The 23,609-nt window shown below is 42.4% G+C and overlaps 1 protein-coding gene across 1 annotated transcript in view; it reads left to right on the top strand.

The window, feature by feature from the left end:
- XPO4 (exportin 4) overlaps positions 1 to 23,609 on the top strand; it is a 254,758-nt gene that overhangs the window by 170,394 nt on the left and 60,755 nt on the right. Inside the window, 3 exon segments of the mRNA XM_030200298.1 lie at positions 342 to 501; positions 7,982 to 8,151; positions 11,161 to 11,335. Coding sequence (XP_030056158.1) covers positions 342 to 501; positions 7,982 to 8,151; positions 11,161 to 11,335 — 505 coding nt within the window.

The following is a 23,609-nucleotide window of genomic DNA, read 5'->3' as shown; positions in this document are numbered from 1 at the left end:
ATACACTTGGATACTATAAGAATAAGGTTTATAGTTTCTCGAATGCTGTTCTAAGCTGGAATCAGATTTTTGTGCAACCCTAATCACAGTTTTTTTTGGGGGGGGGGGAGGGGGGTGCTGTAGATTATAACAATCCACTAACACATTCATAGATTCAGATGGCATAGCAAGAGACAGATTTCCGCTTATTTCTGGAGCTAACACCTTTTTGCACTTTTCCCAGGCTTTTGCGTTTGATACTTGATCAATGCAGCTGGTTTTAATATATCCTCACAGTACTTGAACCAAAAAACAGAATTCAAAACCACATTCCTTAGCTGACTAAAGTGTTACTTTCACAGACTATTATCTGCTGTTTTGAGAGCTTCTGAGGTTGAATCTCGAGCAACGAGGGCAGATCTAACTCATCTTCTGAGCCCACAGATGGGAAAAGATATTGTGTGGTTTCTAAAGCGGTGGGCGAAGACATACCTCCTGGTTGATGAGAAACTCTACGACCAGGTCAGAATCCAGATCTCTTTATCTGGCTATAAAATTGTCTAGCAGCTGCTTGAAAATGCTGATACTCAGATTTGATTCCTAGAATTGATAACCGTCTTTTGCTGTTACCAATTGATATAGAAATTTTAGACTTTGTTATTGAAAAATATGCAGTAGAATTTCTTATCAGGCATATGTACAATAGCAAACTAATAGGCAATTAAACTGTTTGGATGCTTTTATAAAAAGTGAACTATTAGAATATTGGATACTAGTAAAAATGGCCCATTTCTGACACAAATGAAACGGGCACTAGCAAGGTTTTCCTCGGAGTGTGTGTGTGAGAGAGAGAGAGAGTGTGTGTGTGTGAGAGAGAGTGTGTGTGTGTGAGAGACGGAGAGTGAGTGTGTGCTCCCACCCCATCTCTCGTCTCTGGACCCCCCTGTGACTGTATGAGAGAGAGAGAGTGAATGTGCGAGTGTGTGTGTGTCAGAGAGAGTGAGACTGGGTGCGAGTGTGTGTGAGAGAGTGTGTGTGAGAATGAGAGTGTGTGCCATGGGCCCCCCCTCCCTCTGAGGTCGAGGGTTGTCCCCCCTCCCTCCGAGTTCCAGGGTCAGAATGACAGTGGTGGTGGGGGAGGTTGGAGTGATGGGTTGGTTGAATTTTTTGTGGGACTGAAGATCGCGTTTCCTGTTACCTGGTTTGCAGTTGTGAATCTTTTTTGTGTGGTTGCCGTTTTTTAGTGGCAGCAGGCTGGCTGGCTGTTTCTTGTTGTTTCGCGGGGCATGCTGCAGGTGGACTCGCAGTGCTGGGCGGTTTGACAGCTTTGGTTTTTGTGCCAGCTGCCGCTTTTGACTTGCAGCGGTTGGGCGGGCGATCTGGTGGTTTATTTGGGTTGGGGTTTTTTTCGGGGCGGGCTGCAGTGTGTCTTGCGCTCCTGGGTGGGCGGGCTGGCAATGGCGTGCTGTATCGCGCTGCCTAGAGGGAGACGTGGGTGCCGAGCTGGGGACCCTGGGCTGGACGCCATATGAAGTGCGGGGCAGTAGCAGTGGCGACGGCCATTGGCGCGTGAAGGGTTCGAGGCGGCTCGTGAGCCAGGGAGTCTTCCTGTGATTTTTGCCCTTTCTTTTTGTTTGCTGTTATTTTCCGTGTTCGATGAAGCTGCCTCGGCCTGCACTGCTGTTGCTTGGGCTCTCTGAATGATGTCATCCGAGGCTTCAATCCCAGGCACAGCCAATCAGAATGGAGGCACGGACCCAGGCAGCTTCATGGAACGTTCATGGTGCAAATTATTATTATATAGGAAGAGTTACAGTTCTCACTTTATTTGGGTTTAGTTAATACTTTTGCATAGATAGCTCCAGGTGAATTACATTCAGGTACAGAAGGTACTCCCTGTCCCCAGAGGGCTTACAATTTGAAAGAATAAAAGATGAAGCGACTAGCCCAAGGTCACAAGGAACATTAGTAGGTTTTGAACCCTGGCTTCTTTGTTTTTCTACCTGTTAAACACCAGGCTAGTAGAGGGAATGTGTGTTCATATTGCCATGGCAGTGTCCAGTGATAACAGTTGCACTCTGTTGTCCAAGTCTTTGATCCCTGTGTGTGGTTTTTCTCTCTGGTTGTCAATAGAAATCGAACAAAATAAAACATGGAAAAGAAAATAAGATACCTTTTTTTATTGGACATAACTTAATACATTTCTTGATTAGCTTTCGAAGGTTGCCCTTCTTCGTCAGATCGGAAATAAGCAAATGTGCTAGCTGACAGTATATATAAGTGAAAACATTCAAGCATTACTATGACAGTTTGACAGGGTGGGAGGATGGGGTGGGTAGGAGGTATGCATGGGGACATCAAAGCATATCATTGATATTCTAACAGGATGGGTGTGGATAGGTGAGGGATGGGGTGATCAACAGAGAAATACAGCTTTATGGTTTATAATGGGCTAGGAACCCCAGATCCTTGTTAAGTCCTTTCTGTTGGGTGTTAAAATATTCAATCATTCTGACTTCAAAGGTCTTACGTTCTTGTATGGTTTTAAAGTTACCTTTGAGGATTCTCACTGTGAAGTCACTGGTACAGTGTCCTGGTCCTGTAAAATTCTGACCAACAGGGGTGGGAGCCCTACTGGCACCAGTATTGTTCATGTGATGTCTATGTAAATTGAATCTTGTCTTAAGCATCTGGCCTGTTTCTCCAATATAGCATCCTTCGTTACATTTTTTACACTGAATGATATATACCACATTGGAATCTTTCACTTGGTCATCTTCCAGTGCAAGGGGAACAACCTCCATTTTAGTTTCTTTTGCTGCATCATGATTTTTTTTTTGTCAGTATGCTCCTTCAGTTTCCTTTCCAGCAGCCATTTTCTGTGGTGAGAGAAGGTCCGTTTCATGTTATATGAAGTTGAAAGTGCAAAGCTGCTTCTGTAATACGTGATTACCTCTGCCTTTAGAGAAATTTACCATCTAGCTCAAGACACATCCAAATTCTTGAATTACATCTCTTCCTTATGTCTTGGATGTATCAGAGTCTTTTTAACATAAATCTGAGTATCGCCTACATAAAATGTTCTCCTCCCAACAAAACAACACAGAGTTCAAAGTACAAAACACAATCCAAAGTGCAAAAGCACCAAGAGCCTTCAAAAATGTAACTTTTTAATTCACAACGTAGATCAGACTTACACATCAATGAACCCAACACAGGACATGTTTCAGCACACAACACCTGCATCAGGGGTCTATATAAAAAATGACAAGAAAATAATGAATGATAAAAACAAATTAAAAACATTAAATATAACTAATAAGTCAACTATTGAATCCAGGAAATGGATATTATAATAAGCATAAAAGCATGTGCCAATGAAAACAGGAACCAATAAAGGACAGATGAACATAACAGTATGATCTATAGTGGAATATTTCATGCATGTCATGAAAAAATGTGAAGGAGGTTATACATTTGACATAATCTATGATGTGATGTTTCCATGCATAAGAAAACCCATCAGTATTTTAAAAAACATCAAACAGTTTTGATAAAAAGTGCTTAACACAAACAATTTCAGTGAATATAAAATGCTGTGCACATGGTGTTGAATAAAAGAATAGGAAAAATGTGAAACAGATGTGTGACAGCAACAAATCTTGAGTGCTTATATGAAATATCTGAAATAAGACAATAAAAATGACTATAGTCATATTGAAAAAAACTTAACATATAACATTAATCCTATATAAACTTGCCCAGCTTCTCAACTGAAAGCAAGAAACAAGAGCCTGCTTAGAAAAGAAAACAAAAATTTAAATGCCAAGCATAATACAATACCCAAATGCATCAAACAAAATCATTTATCACAAGCATGATCTTTAATCATAATGGCAATAATAAACTAAAATAACATATTGGAATATTTTACGTTCCTGATTTGAGAGACCTAGGCTACATGTATTGAACCATAGCGATCCTTCAAACAAACTACCGTGACAAATATAGCAAGGCATTGCTGTCTGCACTGCTGAAATGAACTCTAACGTACAACAAGACGATCAACATTCCAGAATTTGATATGGTCTAACCTGACTACCATAGAATTATTTGGGTCACCACTTATAAGCTACTGTTAACATTATAAAAAGGAATATGACGTCATAAATGGTGCGAACCTAGTGAAGTCCAGCAGCTGGATGAGTAAGCTAAAGCAAATGAAAGATTTTACATATAACTTCACAAAAACCTTTACTGTCACGCTTTGAGTTTCCCCTTTTGCTCCTGGGCTCAACCCAGAAAAACAAACACAGGGCCTGTTTTACAAAGCCGCACTACCGATTCTCGGTACGGCAAATGAGAGGAAGCCCATTCAGTTCCTATGGGATTTCTCTCCTTTGCTGCGCGGGAATCGCTAGTGTGGCTTTGATGTATCATAAAGAACGTTACTATTCTTAACCATACATATTATAAGTAATCACACGCTTGTTTAACATTGCACTGTATTTCCCACTAAATGTCACCTGATGAACGACCAAACATGGTCTTGCTACTCCTGCACAACTTAAACAGTGATCAAACTTAGTGGTCACGCTCATAATAGATTGTAACCAAGCGCTTTGCTGAGTATCAAACATGGTGTCGCCTAGTGAAGTGCCCAAATCAATGGCGCTTGCGCCACAGTACGCAAGTTAAAAAAAAAATGAAGACAGTGACATCATCAGTAATGTAATGCGCTTGTGAAGTAACGTATTTACTACAAAATTCCGTGACCCAACTTACACATCACTAAGATCAAATATAGTATGTAAAAATATACTAGAAGAAGACAGCCACTTCAAAAGTTGCTGCCACAAAAAGGTATATGTAGACACTATCACAGTATGTGCCAAAACATAGAAAAAATGTAAAAATGTACAGGTTACTCATAATAACATGAGAATACATAATAGTAGAAACAATATATTTAATCGCGACAAGCAGAATATCAAATGACCTGTTTCTATTTTAAGTCTTTTCAATTCCTATTTGGATGATTTAGGCTATTTTAGAAACATCTGTGTGTAAATATACGTTTACATTATATGTGTGTAAATGATTTCAGAAAGCCACTGTTTACATGTTAAGAGCCACACCATGCAGTGATTTCAAGGGAAAATTATTATTATTTATTGCACTTGTATCCCACATTTTCCCACCTATTTGCAGGCTCAATGTGGCTTACAAAGACCTGTTATGGCATCGCCATATCAGGTTAAATAATCCAATTGGTTTGGGAGGGACTAAAATCTACAATGTATTGGCCATTTTACAAAGGGTTCTCATGTAAGGAGAAAACATTTTAAAGCCAGGTTTTATATCCGATCAAAGGCATGCATATGTTTTAAGACAGTTCATGTTGGTCAGGGCTTTACACAAGGGATTAAGAAAATCATCCTCCTTAATCCCATATAATTTTTCTGGTTCCAGAATGAAAAAATTGTGGCCTCACTACTTTAATTGTACATCGCCTTGAGTGGCGGTAAATAAATCCTAATAAATGAATAATTGGTGGCACTTTTACATGTAAGTTTGTAAAACAGAACAGCTACACATGGAAGTTGCGCCACTAACACATGGAAGTTGCAAAAGTGCTGCCTCCAGGTCTGTGCTGTTATTTTTTTTCGTGTTGTGTATATTTGTAAAATGACTTCTCCTGCTGCACAAGCCAGCAAATACATACGTTATCCTGCAAGAGTATTAGAAAAGGCTCTGCGTTGGCAGATTCTTTTCTAAAATAACACTGGAATTGAGCACATATGATCTTTTTTTTTTTTTTTTTAATGTCTTATAGCTTCTACGAAATAATTAAAATTTCATTTTCCATTTCGTTTACAGTATATACTCTAATATAAACCCATAAACTGAGAACATTTTTGCTTCCTATTTAGAAGAAAAATGTTAACTATAAACGAGGGTTTATATTCCAGCACCCCCCCCCCCCCCCCCCCCCCCCCCCCCCCGGTCTTTGTAGGGTCTGGAAAACCTTGCCTTCCCCTGGGATGTCTAGCATTCTTCCTCTTACCTCCTTCTCCCAAGTCGGTGGACGCTAACACAGAAAGGAATGCAGTCAGGTTGGTCATGGCCTTGGGCATATGTACTTGCTCAAGGCCTGTCATCTCCTGTTTTTTAAAATTTCCTGTTGGGAGTGAGAGCCAGAAGGCCTTGAGCATGTGCGGATGCTAAAGGCCCTGCACCGGTCGATTGCGATCCTTTGTGCCAGCTTCGGCTGATCCAAGAGACTGAAGTAAAGAACAGTGCTGCACACCATGAGTAAGGGGAGGAATGTTATATTCATTATATGCTAAGTGGAATCCTTGTGTTTAGGCAGATCAGATGGGCAAGATGAAATTAATTTGGAGACTTTAAGCAGGACCAGTTTGTATCTCAGCAAGCAAGAAGATATTTACATCTATGCATGAAATGGTTGCAGGTGGTGGATACTAATGTGATTTTAGTTAGAGCTGCACTTTAATTGCAGTTAACCCTGTGATTAATGCATTAAATCACTAATTGTGATTTTAAAAAATTATGATTAAAAAAAAACTGATCACACTGCAGTGTCTGTCTCCTCCAGACATCTCTTCTGCTCTTTTCCACTCCCAAGCCCTGTCCTCGGTGCAATCTGACATCTCTCTCACCAGCTGCGATTCAACATCACACCCCCTCCCCCACCCCCATGCCAGTCTACTTTAAAGGTGGTCTTTTGTTGATCACCACCAGTAGCAGTGTTGCACATCTGCCTGGTCCAAAGCTTTCCCTGTGACCTGTCCCGCCTAGGCAGAAACAGGAAATAATGCCAGAGGAGGTGGGATGGGCCAGAGGAGAAGCTTCGGAGTAGGCCACAGGCAGCAGAACTGCAAACCTGCAAGCAGAACTGGAAGGGTCACCGATGAAAGCTATGACAGAGGCAGTGAGCTCAAGAAGAGCTTGATGCTGCTCATAACCAAGTTTGTGTTGCTGTTCACGGGGGTGGATGGGAGGGAGGGAGGGAGAGGTGCTGAGCAGTAGGAGGGAGGAAAGAAAGAGAGCGAGAGATAATGGACCCCAGGAAAGGAAGAGATAATGGACCTGAGGGAAGAGGAGAGGGAGTGAAGGTTGAGAAAGGGAGATATGTTGGATCTGGGGGTGGGAAGGAGGGAGATTCAGTCCTTTAGGGGAAGGTAAGGGGGATAGGATTTCATATACTGCTTTTCTGTGGTTAAAATCAAATCGGTTTACATATTTTGTACTTATTTTGTACTTGGGGCAATGGAAGGCTAGTTATTTGCCCACAGTCACAAGGAGCTGCAGTGGGAAATAAGTAAATAAGAAAACCTTTTAATTGTGCAATTACAATTTTTAATCAGAATGCAGCCCTGATTGTTTTATATTCTGGTTAGTGTTGGAAGAATGCTTAAAATAGCTTATTTCACGTAACTAATTTTTTATGTAAGAAATGAGAAATTCCAAATCTTGTCATACTTCTGTTTCATTGAGCTATGTTTTTGTTTCTGGTATTTTAGCAAGGGGAAGAAAATGAAGAGACCATTATGGTTGAGTAATGGAGAAAGAAGAGTATTCAGGAAATAGTTATACACAAGCAGGAGGATGATAGCTAATAATCTCTACCAGGAGAAAGGAAGAGAGTTTTAGGAAAATGATTGATCCTAGTAATATATTTGTTGGTGTGAACTCTGTTTATGGCAGACATCTGTCATCACTACCATAGGTTGATTTGTTCAAGACCTATTTCTGTTTTGGTACATGAAATGCATGGCATACAGTTGCAAAAATAAATTTCATCTGGGTTGATGAATAGCAATCTGCTTAATTTATATGATCTAAATTAACTCTTTAGAGGTAAAAGTGAGTTAAAAGATTCAGTAGCTGTTTTTTCTTTGTGACGCAATATGTATATTTCTGTTCATTTATGGAGCTTTAGATGTTAACATGTATATTCAATGTTTTCCTCTTCAAGATAAGCCTGCCGTTTAACACAGCTTTTGGTGCCGATACTGAAGGCTCCCAATGGATTATAGGTTACCTTTTAGAAAAAGTCGTCAGCAACCTCTCCGTATGGAGCTCAGAGCAGGACCTGGCAACTGACACTGTACAATTGTTAGTAACGCTGGTTGAGAGGAGAGAAAGGTAAGTATTAGGCTTCTATTGCTCTGTATTTCTCAGTTTACGTCTTTGTTGATAGGTAGAAATCGTGAAGCAGCTACACTTATGAGTAGAAGTGCAGTGGTATGTTAGTGTGCTTTTATATTTTTAAAACTTTAATTCCATATTTTTGTGCCAGTGGATTAAGCAGTTTTGCACTGTATAGTATTGTCTGAAATGAGATAAAATTTGAGGTCTAAATTAATTATATCTAAAGAAAACTATTGTTTCTGTGTACAATGATTTCTTACTCATTAAATGTGATAACCATGGCTTATTGTATACTATAGATATACTACTGTAGAGCTCTGGCAAAATTTCATAATTTTGGCTGTAACATGTCAAAATGCCTTTCTGCAGATTATCTTCAGACTATTGCTAAAAATGAATACCCTTGCATATAGTGGACTTGTAGTATCACAACATCCAGGGTTGGGTCAAGGGTAGAGAAGGGGACGGCGACCCGTAGTAACTGCGGGGATGGGGACGGAGCAGGGGTAGGATGGGGACAGATCCCACAGAGAAGGGGCAGGGATGGGGAAAGAGCCCGTGAGGACGGGGACAAAGGATCCCCATGTCATTTTACTACTACTACTACTATTTAACATTTCTAAAGTGCTACTAGGGTTACACAGCGCTGTACAATTTAACATAGAAGGACAGTCCCTGCTCAAAGAGCTTACAATCTAAAGGACAAATGTACAGTCAGTCAAGTAGGGGCAGTCAAATTAAGGCAGTCTAGATTTTCTGAAAAGTATAAAGGTTAGTTGCCGAAAGCAACATTGAAGAGGTGGGCTTTGAGCAAAGATTTGAAGATTGGTAGGGAGGGGGCTTGGCGTAAGGGCTCAGGAAGTTTATTCCAAGCATAGGGTGAGGCGAAGCAGAATGTGTGGAGCCTGGAGTTGGCAGTGATGAGAAGGGTACTGAGAGGAAGGATTTGTCCTGTGAGCGGAGGTTTCGGGCGGGAACGTAAGGGGAGATGAGGGTAGAGAGGTAATGAGGGGCTGCAGTCTGAGTGCATTTATAGGTAAGAAGGAAAAGCTTGAACTCTATGCGGTATCTGATTGGAAGCCAGTGAAGTGACCTGAGAAGAGGGGTGATATGAGTATATCGGTTCAGGCGGAATATAAGACATGCAGCAGAGTTCTGAATGGATTGAAGGGGGGATAGATGGTTAAGTGGGAGGCCAGTGAGGAGTAGGTTGCAGTAGTCAAGGCGAGAGGTAATGAGAGCGTGGATGAGAGTTCGGGTGGTGTGCTCAGAGAGGAAAGGGCGAATTTTGCTGATGTTAAAGAGGAAGAAGCGACAGGTCTTGGCTGAATGCTGGATATGCGCAGAGAAGGCGAGGGAGGAGTCGAAGATGACTCCGAGGTTGCGGGCGGATGAGACGGGGAGTATGAGGGTGTTATCAACTGAGATAGAGAGTGGAGGAAGAGGAGAAGTGGGTTTTGTACTTTGAAATCAGATAATGAACTGGACTGTAATTTATGTTTGATGTAGACAACAGTATTTTTATTTTTTGGAAAAACAAGCAAACATGCTGGCCACAGCTAGCAAAATTTGCATGGGGGATCCTGTACATCCTGCTACCACCACATCTTCTAAGAAGACATCTTCTATTGCAGGAGGGACTGTGGAAGACAGGAGAGCTAGACTGAATCCTGAGATTGTTGATGACTTCTTATTCAACCACAGATTAAAAAATCATAGCAGTGCTTCATAGGGCATATTTCTCCCCTCTAGGGTATACAGACCGGGTTGTATTTTGTACCCCTGGACAATTTAACAGGGTGGATTTGGATTCCTTGGGGTAGTAGAAGTCAGCTATTTTTGGGGTTGGAAGGTGGTGGTGGTGGGAGGGTTATTATAGCTGTTAATTGTTGTTATTGTTTTCTATTTGTAATTTATACACAACAGTTGCACAGCTTATTGTTCCTTTTTATACTTTAGTAAAAAGATTTAAAAATAAAATCATAAGTGTTCGAGGCTTCTGCAGATGAGGCCACGGGGATGGGACGGAGACAGGGCCTTCGGGGACTGGATGGGGTGGGGCCGAAGACAGAAACCATGGGGACGGGATGAGGACAATTTTTTAGGCCCGTGTCATTTTCTACTCAAGGATATCTGATGCTTTAGGTGAACCACCAAGGGGGTGATTCAGGCCTCCCCCACCATCCATAGACTGGCATCTCACCTTCCCTACCTCCCGCTCCCAACAAAGTGTCCAGCATCTCTCTGCTTCCTGTCCTACCCCAGCCCTAAGGTATAGAGCAGCTTTCCTTCCCTTCCCACTCTAGGATGGTAGTTAGTTTGTTTAAAAACTCACCGTTGCCAGAGTGGGGCCCAGTTGAGCGTCTGCTCAAGGCCTGTTGGGGGTCTCATGCAGTTTGGAGGGGGCAGGAGCCAGCAGGCCTTAAGTATGTGTGGATGATCAGCAGTGATGGGTCTCTTTTTAGACAACCTGATGGCTACCTTGACACTGCTTCCCAAATTATGCCACCTTAAGTGATCAAGGCTGACCCAGCACACATCTTGAAGTGGAATGAGATTATTTTGTAAGTACTTAATTATTGCCCCTGCCCATATATAGCCCATCATAAAGGGAAGAACAATATACTGTGTTTTTGTATTTTATATAGGGTGAATTATCCTATTTCAGGTAAAGAAGTTTTTAAAAAATGAAAATTTGATCCAAGCAAAATGAGTGATTTTAGGTCTAGGTTAATGTATGCTGGATTAGATTCATACCATTGAGAATCCAGGCATGTTGGCATATATAAAGTATGTCTGTTATTTTACTGTATAAAGCATGATTAATGGCAATATACTGTATCTGCAAGTATACATTAATATTTTGCAGCTCAGACAGTCTGTGGGGGAGGAAGAATGTAGTAAGTGAATGATTAGAATGAATTAGTCTTTTATTGATACAGAGTTTATTGATTAAACCAAATGGAAATAAAATACTGAACTGAAAACCATATATATTTTTAGGGCAAACTTAGTAATTCAGTGTGAAAATTGGTGGAATTTGGCCAAGCAGTTTGCAAGACGAAGCCCACCTCTTCACTTCTTGTCTAGTCCTGTGCAGAGAACACTAATGAAGGCTCTAGTTTTGGGAGGCTTTGCTCATATGGATTCAGAAACAAAACAACAATACTGGACAGAGGTAAGAAACTTCTGCATCAAAATTTGACTTGAGTGGGAGCTAGACACAGTCACTGGTCAAAGCAGGAAATATGTGACAGTGGTTTCCTAGATTTCCAAATATACAAGACCCTATGAATAGTGTGTCTCATTCTCCAATGAGGAGCAAGATAAGTCTTCACAATTAGGTGACATCTGACAGTCTTGCACAGGAGCGTTTTCCATTAGCTTTTAGAAATGTAAAGCTTTAGAGCTGGATTGCGTATGTACGGAACTTCACACACAACAATGCAGCATAAGACCACCTTGGTTAGTTTTTCAATCTGCTGTTCTCCCCCCCCCCCCCCCCCCCCCCCCCGCTGTTTTTTCATCTCATTTTGGGGTGGGGGGATTTGCAGATTGATCACTTCATTTTCACCCCGTCCTCTTGGATATCCCAGTTGAGATTTTCAGCCATTTTTATAAGTTTTGTTTTAATTTGAATTTTTCTTAGTTTTAATATGCTTTTACAAATCAGTTTTGCAAACCTATTATTTTACATAGCCATTGGAAAAAAAAAGTATTGATCTTCCTTACTATGAAAGCTCTACAAACATGAACCTCAGAAGGAAATTCTCCCTCCTGTTTTCATATGAATATCTATCTTTATTTCCTTCTCACACATTCACAGCCATCACATATCGTCAAAATACTATTGCATGCAACCACAACTTTTTCACATACTGAAAAGCTCCCAGCCTGTGTTTTTTCCATGCAGTTATCCCACCATCCTATATATCATTCTCATCCGGTCCACCACTGCCTCCATGTGTGGGAGATGATCCCTTTTCCAATGGGTATCTAGCCACTGCAGTGTAATTTCTCCATGTCATCCTCATCTGTCACTTTAAAACTAAGTAAAGATGGTTTGATGCCATCACCATTGACCTCTGTACATAGGCCCAGGCTGCTTGTGCTACCTGACCCCACACCCTTCTAATGATGGGCACGCCCACCACATGTAAAAAAGAACCCAGGCCTCCACACCCTCTCATTGAAACAGAGAAACGCATAGGCAGATAAAGACTATATGGCCTATCCAGTCTGCCCATCCATACCACCTGCTCTCCCTATTACTCCCTTAGAGATCCTATGTACTTGTCCCAAGCTCTCTGGAATTCAGATACTGTTTTTGTCTCCACCATTTTCACCAGGAGGCCGTTCCATGAATTTACCACCTTTTCCGTGAAGAAGTATTTCCTCTGGTTATTTCTGAGTCTATCCCTTTCACCTTTATCCTATACCCCCTTGTTCCAGAGCTTCCTTTCAGTTGAAAAAGACTCGCCTCCTGTGCATTTATGCCATATAGGTATTTAAGTATAGGTATTTAAATGTGTCTTTCGTATCTCCCATCTCCCGCCTTTTGTCCATAGTACACATATTGAGATCTGTCTGGCCCCATATGCTTTATGACGAAAGTCCAGCCCTCTGGACTGACTCCATCCTGTTTATATCTTTTTGAAGGTGCGGTCACCAGAATTGTACACAATATTCTAAATGAGGTCTCACCAGAGTTTTATACAAGGGTATCATCACCTCCTTTATCCTACTGGGCATTCCCTCTCCTAGCTTTTGCCATCGCCTTTTCTATCTGTTTGGCCACCTTAAGATCATCACATACGATCACACCCAAGTCTATTCTGCTTTCATGCACAAACGTTCTGCACCCCTGAACTGTACCATTCCCTCGGGTTTTTGCAGCCCAGTTGTATGACTTTGCATTTTTTTTTATTTAGCATTAAATCTAAGCTGCTAAATTCCAGACCATTACTCTAGTTTCACTAAGTCTTTCCTCCTGTTATCCACACCATCAGGAGTGTCTACTCTTTCAGATTGTGGTATTATCTGTAAAGAGGCAAACCTTACCAGACAGCCCTTCAACAATATTGTTTACAAAAACTTTAAAAAGAACTGAACCTTGCTGCACACCACTGGTAACATCCTTTTCCTCAGAATGAGCTCCATTACCTTCCACTCAACCAGTTCCTAACCCAATCACTTTAGGGCCCATACCGAGGGTACTCGGTTTATATATTAGTTGTCTATGTAGAACCATGTCAAATGCTTTGCTAAAATCTAAATTTACCCCACCTAGTGCTCTCCCTCGATCCAACTCTCGGTCACCCAGTCAGAGAAATTAATCAGGTTTGTCTGACAAGACCTGCCTCTAGTGAAACCATGTTGCCTCGGGCCATGTAATCCACTGGATTAAAAAAACATTACTATTCTCTGTTTTAAAAGTGTTTCCATTAATTTGCTTACCACAGAAGTCAGATTTACCAACCTGCAGTTCCCAACCCTTTCCTTACTTCTGCTTTTGTGGAGAAGGACCACATCTGCTCTTTTTTCAATATTTAACATGCCCCCAAATTCCCATGTTGCTATAGCTTTTGTTGAGTCATATATTTTCTATAAAGCATTTTGTGACCAGTCTCCAAAATGATAGCCAAAACTATGGGGAGTTGCAGTCCTCTATATAAATTTTGATCCCATTCCTCTCCTAACAGCGCATACAGCTGCAATAAGTCCTTATATGATAAAAGTTCTCCAGTTCTTTGACCCTTCCAAGGAAGGCATGATTGTGTCTGTTCACAAGATCTTTGGGGATACACGGATGAGAATGTGGAAGACTCTGTCTCTATGTATCATGTAAACAAAGTGAATTGTATGTAGAGAATCCAGATGACTCCTGGATTGAAAAAATAGTAGTTACCTCACCATTCATTGGTTAAATCTGCTCGTAAGAGCCAAAAGTGCAAGAACTTCATCTTTGATGCCCCCAGGGATGGTTGCTTGTACACTTGGTCATCTTTGGCTAGGTGTGTACTGAGGACTGGGTCCTGTCCTGTCAGGTTTTCACATTATCCACAATGAATATGCATGAGAGAAATTTGCATGCATTGCCTCCATTGTAAGCAAATCTCACGCATATTTATTCTGGGTAGCCTGAAAACCTGACTGGCTGGGTGTGTCCTGGGAACTGAAGTGAGAACCCCTGCCTTAGAAGAAAGATTTCTCAGAATACAATGTTCTCTGCCCACATAACATCTCTGTGGGTCAGTGCATGTGAGATGTGTGCAAAATAGGATTTGCAGATTCTCTTCGTTGAAAGATCTGAGAAAGTTAGATCACTTGTGGGCAAAGGGAAAGGAGTAAGGACAGCATATGATGGGTGAGCCATTGATTCTTTTGAGAGAGTTTTAAGACTGTACAGGCCCATAGACACTCATGATTAATCTTGATTTCAAGAATGATGCTCAAGAAAAGTGCGCTTATTTCAAAAAGAGAAAGTTTGCTTTTTCTGCCCCACACAAAAACTGCTTGAATACCTTGTATATCTGTCAGTATCCAGGCTCATGTTAATAATACTTATTCCACCTGTTCAGTTTAAAATTTACAAGTAAAATTATAATTATAATCTAATATAATTAACATACTAACATCAAAATAATAGCACAGAACGAAATGCAGTAACATCAAAAAATTAACTGCCCCTGTCCATTTAAGCCCATGCATAATTTATGTAGCTTCCAGTATTCCAAGCAAACATAGAAACAAGATGGCAGATAAGGGCAAATGGTCCATCCAGTCTGCCCATTGTCTGCATTTACTATCTCCTCCTTTCCTGCGTACCTGTCCCATGCTTTCTTAAACTCAGACAGTCCTTGTCCCCACCACCTCCATCAGGAGGCTATTCCACATGTCCACCCTTTCCGAGAAAAATATTTCCTTAGATTACTTCTCTTAACTTCATCCTTTTCCCACTCATTTCAGAGTTTTCCTTCATTTGAAAAAAAGCTCACCTCCTGTACATTAATGCCACAGAGATATTTAAAAATCTCTATCATATCCCCTCTCTTCCGCCTTTCTTCCAGAGTATACATATTGAGGTCTATAAGTCTGTCCCCATATACTGACAGAGACCACTGAACAATTTTGTAGCCGTCCTCTGAACCAAATCCATCTGTATATCTTTTTGAAGGTGCTGTCGCAAGAATTGCATACAGTATTCTAAATGGGGCCTCACCAGAGTCTTATAGAAAGGCACTGTCACCTCTCTTTTCCTGCTGGCCATTCCTTTCCCTATGCACCTGAGCATCCTTCTGGCTTTGTCCATCGCCTTTTCTACCTGTTTGGTCACCATCAGATACGATAACCTCCCAATTCCTGCTCTTTTATACACAGAAGTACTTCACCCTCTATATTATACTGTTTCCTTGTTTTTTTTGTAACCCAAGTGCATGACCCTGCATTTTTTAGCATTAAATCTTAGGTGCCAATTTCCAGACCATTCTTCAAGCTTTGCTGGGTCCCTCCTCATGCTATCCATACCCTCCAGGATGTCTACCCTATTAGAGTTGGTATCATCCCAGAGAGACAAACCTTTCCAGACACTCCTTCTGTAGTATCACTCACAAAGATCTTAAAAAAGAGCAGGCCCTTAACCTTTTCAGCTACTACATTTGAGAACCAAAGTGACTGCCTTTTCCTCTTACTTTTATGTACTCTTTTAACATAAAGGTTTGTTGCCTTTAAAATGGCTCCTTCCAGTTTTGCCCACTGCTGTTCTATTTCCTTCAGCTGTTCCCATCCAGCTAACTCTTCCTTGAGATATTTCCCTGTCTTGACAAAGTTAGTTCTTTTGAAGTCTAGAACCTTCAGTCTTGAATAAGCCCTTTCCTCCTGTGTATTAATATTGAACCATACCATTCGGTAATCACTAGATGCCGAATGATCACCTACCGTAGCATCAGAAACACTCTCCCCATTTGTAATCAGCAGGTCCAGAATAGCTCCATTCTGCATGGGTTCCATTTCCAACTGCTGGAACAATTCTTCCTGTAGAGAATCCAAGATCCCCTTGCTTCTAGACCCCGCAGCGGGGCGCCCCAATCAATGTCCGCATATTAAAATCACCTTTTTAGTAGTACTTCCCCTTTCATACTATCATATGAATGTCTTCAATTAAGTCTCTCTCCATTTCTTCTGACTGTGAAGGAGGCCTGTATATCACATCAATGTAAATAGATTTTCCATTCCTTTATTCCAGATTAACCCACAGAGCTTTTTCCTTACCCCATATATCCTGCAATTCTGTCACTTTAATATCATTCTTAGCATATAATGCCACTCCTCCATTCATTCCTACCCTGTCCTTCCTGAATAGGTTATAGCTAGATATAACTATATCCTAGTCATGGTTCTCTGTGAACCATGTCTCTGACCGCCACTAAATCCAAGTCATCTTCTACCATTACAACTTCTAGATCTAGAAATTTGTCTCGTACTACGGACATTGGTATACAAAGCTCTCCAAATATTACCCTTTTTTCCCCATTTCTTTAAAGGTATTTGATATCTTATGTTCTTGAGGGTTATTAATGACTTGGGGGCTTTTCTCATCCATCCCCAGTGAATTTAGTTTGAAACCCTCTTTTTATATTAGTATGTTATAGAAGACACTTCGTCCCTTCTTTTGATAGATGGACACCGTCTCTATTCAGTAGCTCTTGGAAATTATCTCATGGTCTGTGAAACTGGAGCGCTCACCAAAAATGAAGGTAATAGAGACCATTTTTAAAATTTGCATTTTCAATGTGCATTACATGAAATACTTAAGATATCTAGAAACACAACAAATGCATTTACCTTCATTTTGGTGGGCATTAAAAGATCTGTTTACTTGGCATGCTGGAAGTTATGATCATTTTTCATGTTCCCATTAGTTTGGCTAACTCACACTCTAGCCTACTCTGCTCATATTGCTCGTCTTTTTTTCTAATATACTCATTTGCTTAACTAGTTTTGAACTAATGGAAGAATAACCTATACCAAATCTGATGTAGCAAGCCAAATCATATCCAAAGTCATAACAGATGGTTTTTGGGTCACGTGATGCGCTGGGAGCGGTAACAGCATAGAGGCTGAGCTCCGGGTCCCCGCTCCTCTTATTTCACGACAAACACCTGAATACTGCAGCAAAATCGAATTTTAAATACGACCCTGAACTTCGGAGCGTGTATGGAACATTTCTTGCTCCCCATGCCGGCTGGAACATCTAAGCGAAGTGTAAAGGTGGAGAAGGGGAAGTTACCACCCTCGCCCGCGGAGCCCAAAATGGCGGACGGCGGGCGGGAAGAATTTTCAGAACGGCAACTTACTCAGTTGACTACGGCGGTGGTGGAGGCCCTGGAGCCGAGATTCCAATCGCTGGCAAACCAACTGGGGAAGATGGACGCGAACGTGGCGGATCTATCAAAAAGAACCCATGAAATAGAACAAAGGGTATCGACGATAGAGGACACGTGCAATGTTCACCAGCCGAGAATGGCAGAAATGGAACAACAGCTCAGGCTACAAGCGGAGAAAATGGAAGACCTCGAAAATAGAGCGCGACGCTCAAATCTGAGGCTGGTCGGTATCCCCGAATCGATTGCCGAGAAAAGTTTGGGTTCCCTCTTGGAAAAGTGGCTGCAGCAAGAATTTGCCCTCTCGGACAGTAGTGGGGGTTTTTGCATTGAGAGAGCCCACAGGCTGGGGAGATTACAAGCAGAGAAGCAAAAACCCCGTGTGGTCATCATAAAAATCCACAACTATATTCACAAAGAGGAGATTATGCAAGGATTTAAATCAAAAAGGGACACTCTACAATACGATGGACGGAGAATTTTAATTTTCCCGGACTACTCTGCAGGCCTGCAAGAAAAGAGACGACGGTTTCATCCGGCATGCTCGGCGCTAGCAGAGAAGAAAATCCGTTTTGCCCTGACATACCCAGCGATTCTCAAAATCCATAAAGACGGGAAGTGAGCTCCTTTACATCTGAGAAATTGGCCATGGATTATATAAATGGCGAATTGGGCCAATAAGAAGTGGTCCCATGATTAAGAACTGGTATGAGACTAGTTGAATTTATCTGTTGGGACATACTGTTCTAAATAGTTGGTGGTTTTGAGTACTAAGTTTAGACAACTGGAAAACGGTTTAACTTTAAGTTGTGAATGTTGAAGTAAGTAATGACACTAAAGGGAGTGGTGGCCTCGGTGACGACAAAGTGGAGTCACAAACTTATAGCTATGATAAGGGGCATAAGGGGGGAGACAACAAGGGCTTAGAACAAGTTACGTTGGGACAAGGAAAAGGGTTTGGGGTGGGTGGGGGATCGGGAGGGATCGCGGGCTGCTATAGTTATGAACACGGGGTGATAAACTGCGATATCTTAATTTGGTGGGGAAGAGATAAGTTTCCCAAGACAGCGGTGGAAGAGAATAGTTGGGTGCCGGGGAAGGGCTGGGGCCTTGGCACTGATTTATATATAACTAAGGTTTCACTGATAGAACAATTTGTGTGTGGGCTCTTCCAACTATAAAATAGTAACATGGAATGTGGGAGGAGTTTCCTCCCCAATAAAAAGGAGGAAGATCTTAACACATTTGAAGAGGATGGGAGTGGACATAGCCTGTATACAAGAGACGAGGCTCTCTGACGCAGAACATCAGAAATTGCAGAGAGACTGGGTGGGACAAGTAGACTATGTGTCCTCCGGCAAGAGAAAAGGGGGAGTAGCGATTTTATACCGTAAACATCTGGTCTGTACATCTGAGGTTATAATGCGAGATGAGAATGGGCACTACCTGTTAGTTAAGCTAAACCTACAAGGGTCTGAAATATTCTTGTTATCTGTATATGCACCCACCCCCTCTACCTCAGATTTCTTTTCAGAGCTACTGCGGGTCCTGCTACCTTATAGGGACAAGAATCTAATCATTACAGGGGATATGAACACATTGATGAACCCAAGCATGGACTGCACAGGCAGTCGGAATGCCAGGGCTGGGAACGATGGGGACCGAGGGATCCTTCCATCGTTCATTACGGATATTGGGATGGTAGATGTTTGGAGATCCCTATATCCTGAGGTAAGGGACTATACTCACCGATCCCGGGCCCATGGGACCTGGGCCCGGTTAGATTATTTGTTTATATCAGGCCGGCTTTTCTCAAACGTAACAGCAGCTGGCATAGAACAAGAGTTGATCTCAGACCACTCCCCAGTGTGGTTTCAGTTGATAGATCACGTAGGAAGTCGGGCAGCTAGGACATGGAGATTCCCCAATTATCTAATTAAAGATGTGGCTTTTGTGAAATTCTTGCACCAAAAATGGGAGGAGTTCTCATTACATAACCAACAGCACAAATCAGACCCGACTTTGTTTTGGTGCACTGCAAAGGCCGTGATGAGGGGGGAAGTTATCTCGTACGTAGCAACGAGACGACGGAAAATAGCAGCTAGCATTATCAATTTATCAGATAGGCTAGGGGGGGCCAAGCGTACATACCTAAATTCCCCGACCCAAATTAACAGAGATAACTACGAGGCTCTCCAGGCCACCTTAAACTCGCTAATACACGAGCAGACCGAAAGAGGCATAATATATCAAAAGTACAGATTACATAAATATGGCAATAGGCAAGGGAGCATATTGGCAAAGTTGGTCCAGACTAGGATCGGGAACCGTACCATCACGGCCCTGAGGAATAAAGAGGGAGATCTGAGGAACAGAACAACTGATATTTTGCAAATTGTACAGGCACATTTTCAGGACCTATATAACTCAACGGGCTCGCCCCCAAAACAAGTAACAGAGGCACTCTTAACTAGGGCTGGGATGCCAAAATTAACACCAGAAGCACGGGAGCAATTAGCCCAGCCGATACAATCAAGAGAACTGCAGAGAGCTATTGGTGGATTGAAACATAACTCGGCGCCAGGGATTGACGGATTTTCCGGAGAGTTTTATAAAGCATTACAATTGCCTCTCATTCCGATATTATTAGATTACTTTCAGGAAGTGACAGAGAGAGGGGAGTTCCCGAAACATGAAAATACGGCCCTAGTTGCGTTGCTACCAAAGCCTGGGAAGGTGGCAACCGATCCTGATTCTTACCGCCCAATATCGCTTATCAATGTAGATATTAAACTACTTGCCAAAATTCTGGCCAACAGATTGGCAGAACATATCTCAGCTTTGGTGGGCCCCGCACAGGTGGGATTCGTTCCCAAACGCCACTCGGTTTCACACATTCGAAAGATCCTCCTTGCCATGGCACTTTGTAAAAACAACAATGACCCCCTCATGCTAGTGAGTCTAGACGCCTCTAAGGCATTTGACCATGTTAATTGGGGATATCTGCTACAAGTACTGGAATGGGTGGGACTCCCGGGAGAGGCCATGCAGATTATTAGGGTGCTCTACGCAGGACTGGGGGCACAGATCATAGCAAATGGGAACCGATCGGAGTGGTTCCCCGTTAAGCGAGGAACGAGGCAGGGGTGTCCTTTGTCCCCGTTCCTGTTTGATCTGTCACTGGAGCCCCTGCTGCGACTCTTAAATGGCTCCGGGGAGATTAAAGGAGTACAGATGAGAGGGGCGGAGGTCAAAACCTTAGCGTATGCAGATGATATTCTTTTGGTTTTGCGTGACCCACAGCCCTCACTGCAAAGAGCCCTAGAGATTCTGAAAGAGTATGGTGAGCTATCGGGTTTTTCCTTAAACCTTCAGAAGTCCTGTGCCTTAGCAGTGGATGAAGTTGTACGTGAGAGGTGGCAGGGAACCTTTCCGTTGCAATGGGAGGATAGGGCTTTAAAATATTTAGGAATAATGATCCCACGGGATATATCCTCACTGTACAGAATTAATGTAGGTCCACTGATGGAAAATATGAAACACAGATTATCCCTGTGGCAGACCCTACCATTATCTATATGGGGGCGTATTGCTCTCTTTAATATGCTTATAGCCCCGAGATGGCTCTATCTTTTTCAGCAGCTACCCCTGTATTTGAAAGGAAAGGATGAAAAAGCCCTGGATAGGCAAATTCAGGGGTTATTATGGAAAGGGAAACGCCCCAGATTGTCGATGACAGTGATCACAACCCCGAGGGAACAAGGGGGGATGGGACTTCTGAGCGTGCGGAACTTAGCAACCGCCAGTGCGATGCGTCATATTAACGACTGGTATCGGGGTACCCAAGAGTTCTCTGTCACCGAAGTTGAGACTACTATTTTTCCGGAGATACATTTCAGTTATTTATTACATTCAGGTAACCGATTACCTACACGCGCGTTTCAGAGGCACCCCTTGTTGCAATCCCTTAGAAACACATGGCGATGGGTGTGTAGGAAATATTACTTTACAGCCAAGACCACTCCTCTACTGCCTATCATGAATAATCCCGACTTCCCACCAGGACAGGGGAACAGTGTTTTCAGACAATGGGCAGCTCGGGGCATCCATTATCTGTCACATGTAGTTGATGAAGAGGGGAAAATAAAAACCCTTCAGACACTAGTGGAGGAATTTGGGATACAGGGGAGTAATCACTTTGAACATCTTCAGTTAAAACATTACATAGCATCCCTGAAATGGACTGACCTAACAGAGGATGTAATAGACACACTGAGGGAGACATATTCACTGGGCGCCCAGTTATCAGTTCCCCTCAGGTTCCATCACCAGCAATTAAAGGATTCCACCTCTGAAATAGACTATGCGCGCTTGGCCCAAGATTGGTCAACTGACCTGGAAGTTGCAGTTACGACCGACATATGCAAGGATTTTATAAAAAAACTATATGGGCTACAAGTGTCGGTCGTACAGCGTGAGCGACTATACAGATTTTTATTAAGAACATATATACCTCCTAAGAGGGCTGCACATATGATAGAGTCCTGTGACGGGGCCTGTCCTAGGTGTGGCAGAGGGGAGGCCAGTATTGGTCATATGTTTTGGCTGTGCCCCTTGGTGATGGAATTCTGGGGTGAGATCACTCAAACATTACAACAAATGTGGGGGTGCACCGTGGTCTGCGATCCCCTCCTCTTGTTTTATAAATATAAATTTTCGGGATTGCCACCCCAAGGGTTCAAGAGATTTGTGCGTTTGGCGACACTATATGGGATCTCCACCATTTTGAAATTTTGGCTGTCCGACTCGAAACCTCCAGTGGTCTACTGGAGAACGCAGTTACTTTATCAGATGAAACTTGAGAGATGCGGTGTCCGTTCCCTGGATACCGAATCGGGTGAGAAATTTCGCATGCAATGGGAACCGCTGTGGCTGACCTTGCCTTCTAGAGGTCGCAGCTATATCCTAAATATCTAAGCAGCTCACGAGGGGAAGGGGAGGGAGTAGGGGGGGATTGTTACATGGGAAAAATGATTTGTTGTTTGTGTAAATTTCAAGGTCAAGATGTACTTCTACACAACAGTACTATATTTTGCTACTCCGTCAGGAAGGGAAGGGGATGGGTAGTTTTGAAAATGTTAAATGTGATGATGCATAGACGAGTGTAGATTTGATTCAACCTGGTTACTGACATACATATTGTACTGAGATTAGCAGATTGTGTTATTTCCTGTCTGTGCGATGTCATCAATAAAAATTATCAAACATAACAGATGGTTTACTCACAATCTCCAGTGAGAAAGCAGTAACTTCTTCAGACTTTCTACCATCATTCCTCTCCGTCAGTGCTACCAAAGCCACAGGAAAGACTACGCGCTCAAAATTGAGCATTGTCCTCTACACCTGAAAGCTATATCACAATGGAAGCCGACACCACTGAGACCTGACCCAGTAGTTCTTGCTCGATAATAGCGTCAGAGAAGCATGTTTGCAATTCCAAGTTGGGGGTGGGGGGTGGGGAAGGGGCTCTTGGTTCATTCCCAAAGGATCATTTGTTCGCCACCTAAGGTAGATCCTAGTGGAACTCTCATATATTTTCTGCTTCTCCGTTGACCACAAAGGTATTAATAGGTCCAGTTGAAGACTTAGCTGCAGGGATAGGCAATCACGATCCTGGAGGACCGCTACACGGTTGGACTTTGAAGATTTCCACAATTAATATGCATGATCCTGATTTGCATACAGTGGGAGCAGTACATGCAAATCAATCTCAAGCATATTCATTGTGGAAGTCTTGAAAACCTGACTGGGTTGTGGTCCTTAACAGTGGTTGCACACCCCTGACTTAGACAGTTGATTGGGCTGTTTACCTCTCTGTTTCAAGGAAAAGCCACACAGGAGCAGAGGGAGACAAACTGACTTCCAGCCTGGGAGAGAATGTTCAAAGGATCTTTATTTAAAGGCACCAGAGAAATGACCTGACTCGGGTCCGTGTTTCTGCGGACGCAACTGCCTGCCTAAGAGGTCACAAGAGACAATGTGTACAGAAAATAAAGTAGAATGTCAAAC

This window comes from Microcaecilia unicolor, chromosome 4 (genome assembly GCF_901765095.1).
Source record: "Microcaecilia unicolor chromosome 4, aMicUni1.1, whole genome shotgun sequence".
Classification (NCBI taxonomy): Eukaryota; Metazoa; Chordata; class Amphibia; order Gymnophiona; family Siphonopidae; genus Microcaecilia; species Microcaecilia unicolor.
Note: the sequence above shows the minus strand (reverse complement) of the source record. Positions and strands in the feature narration are given on the sequence as shown.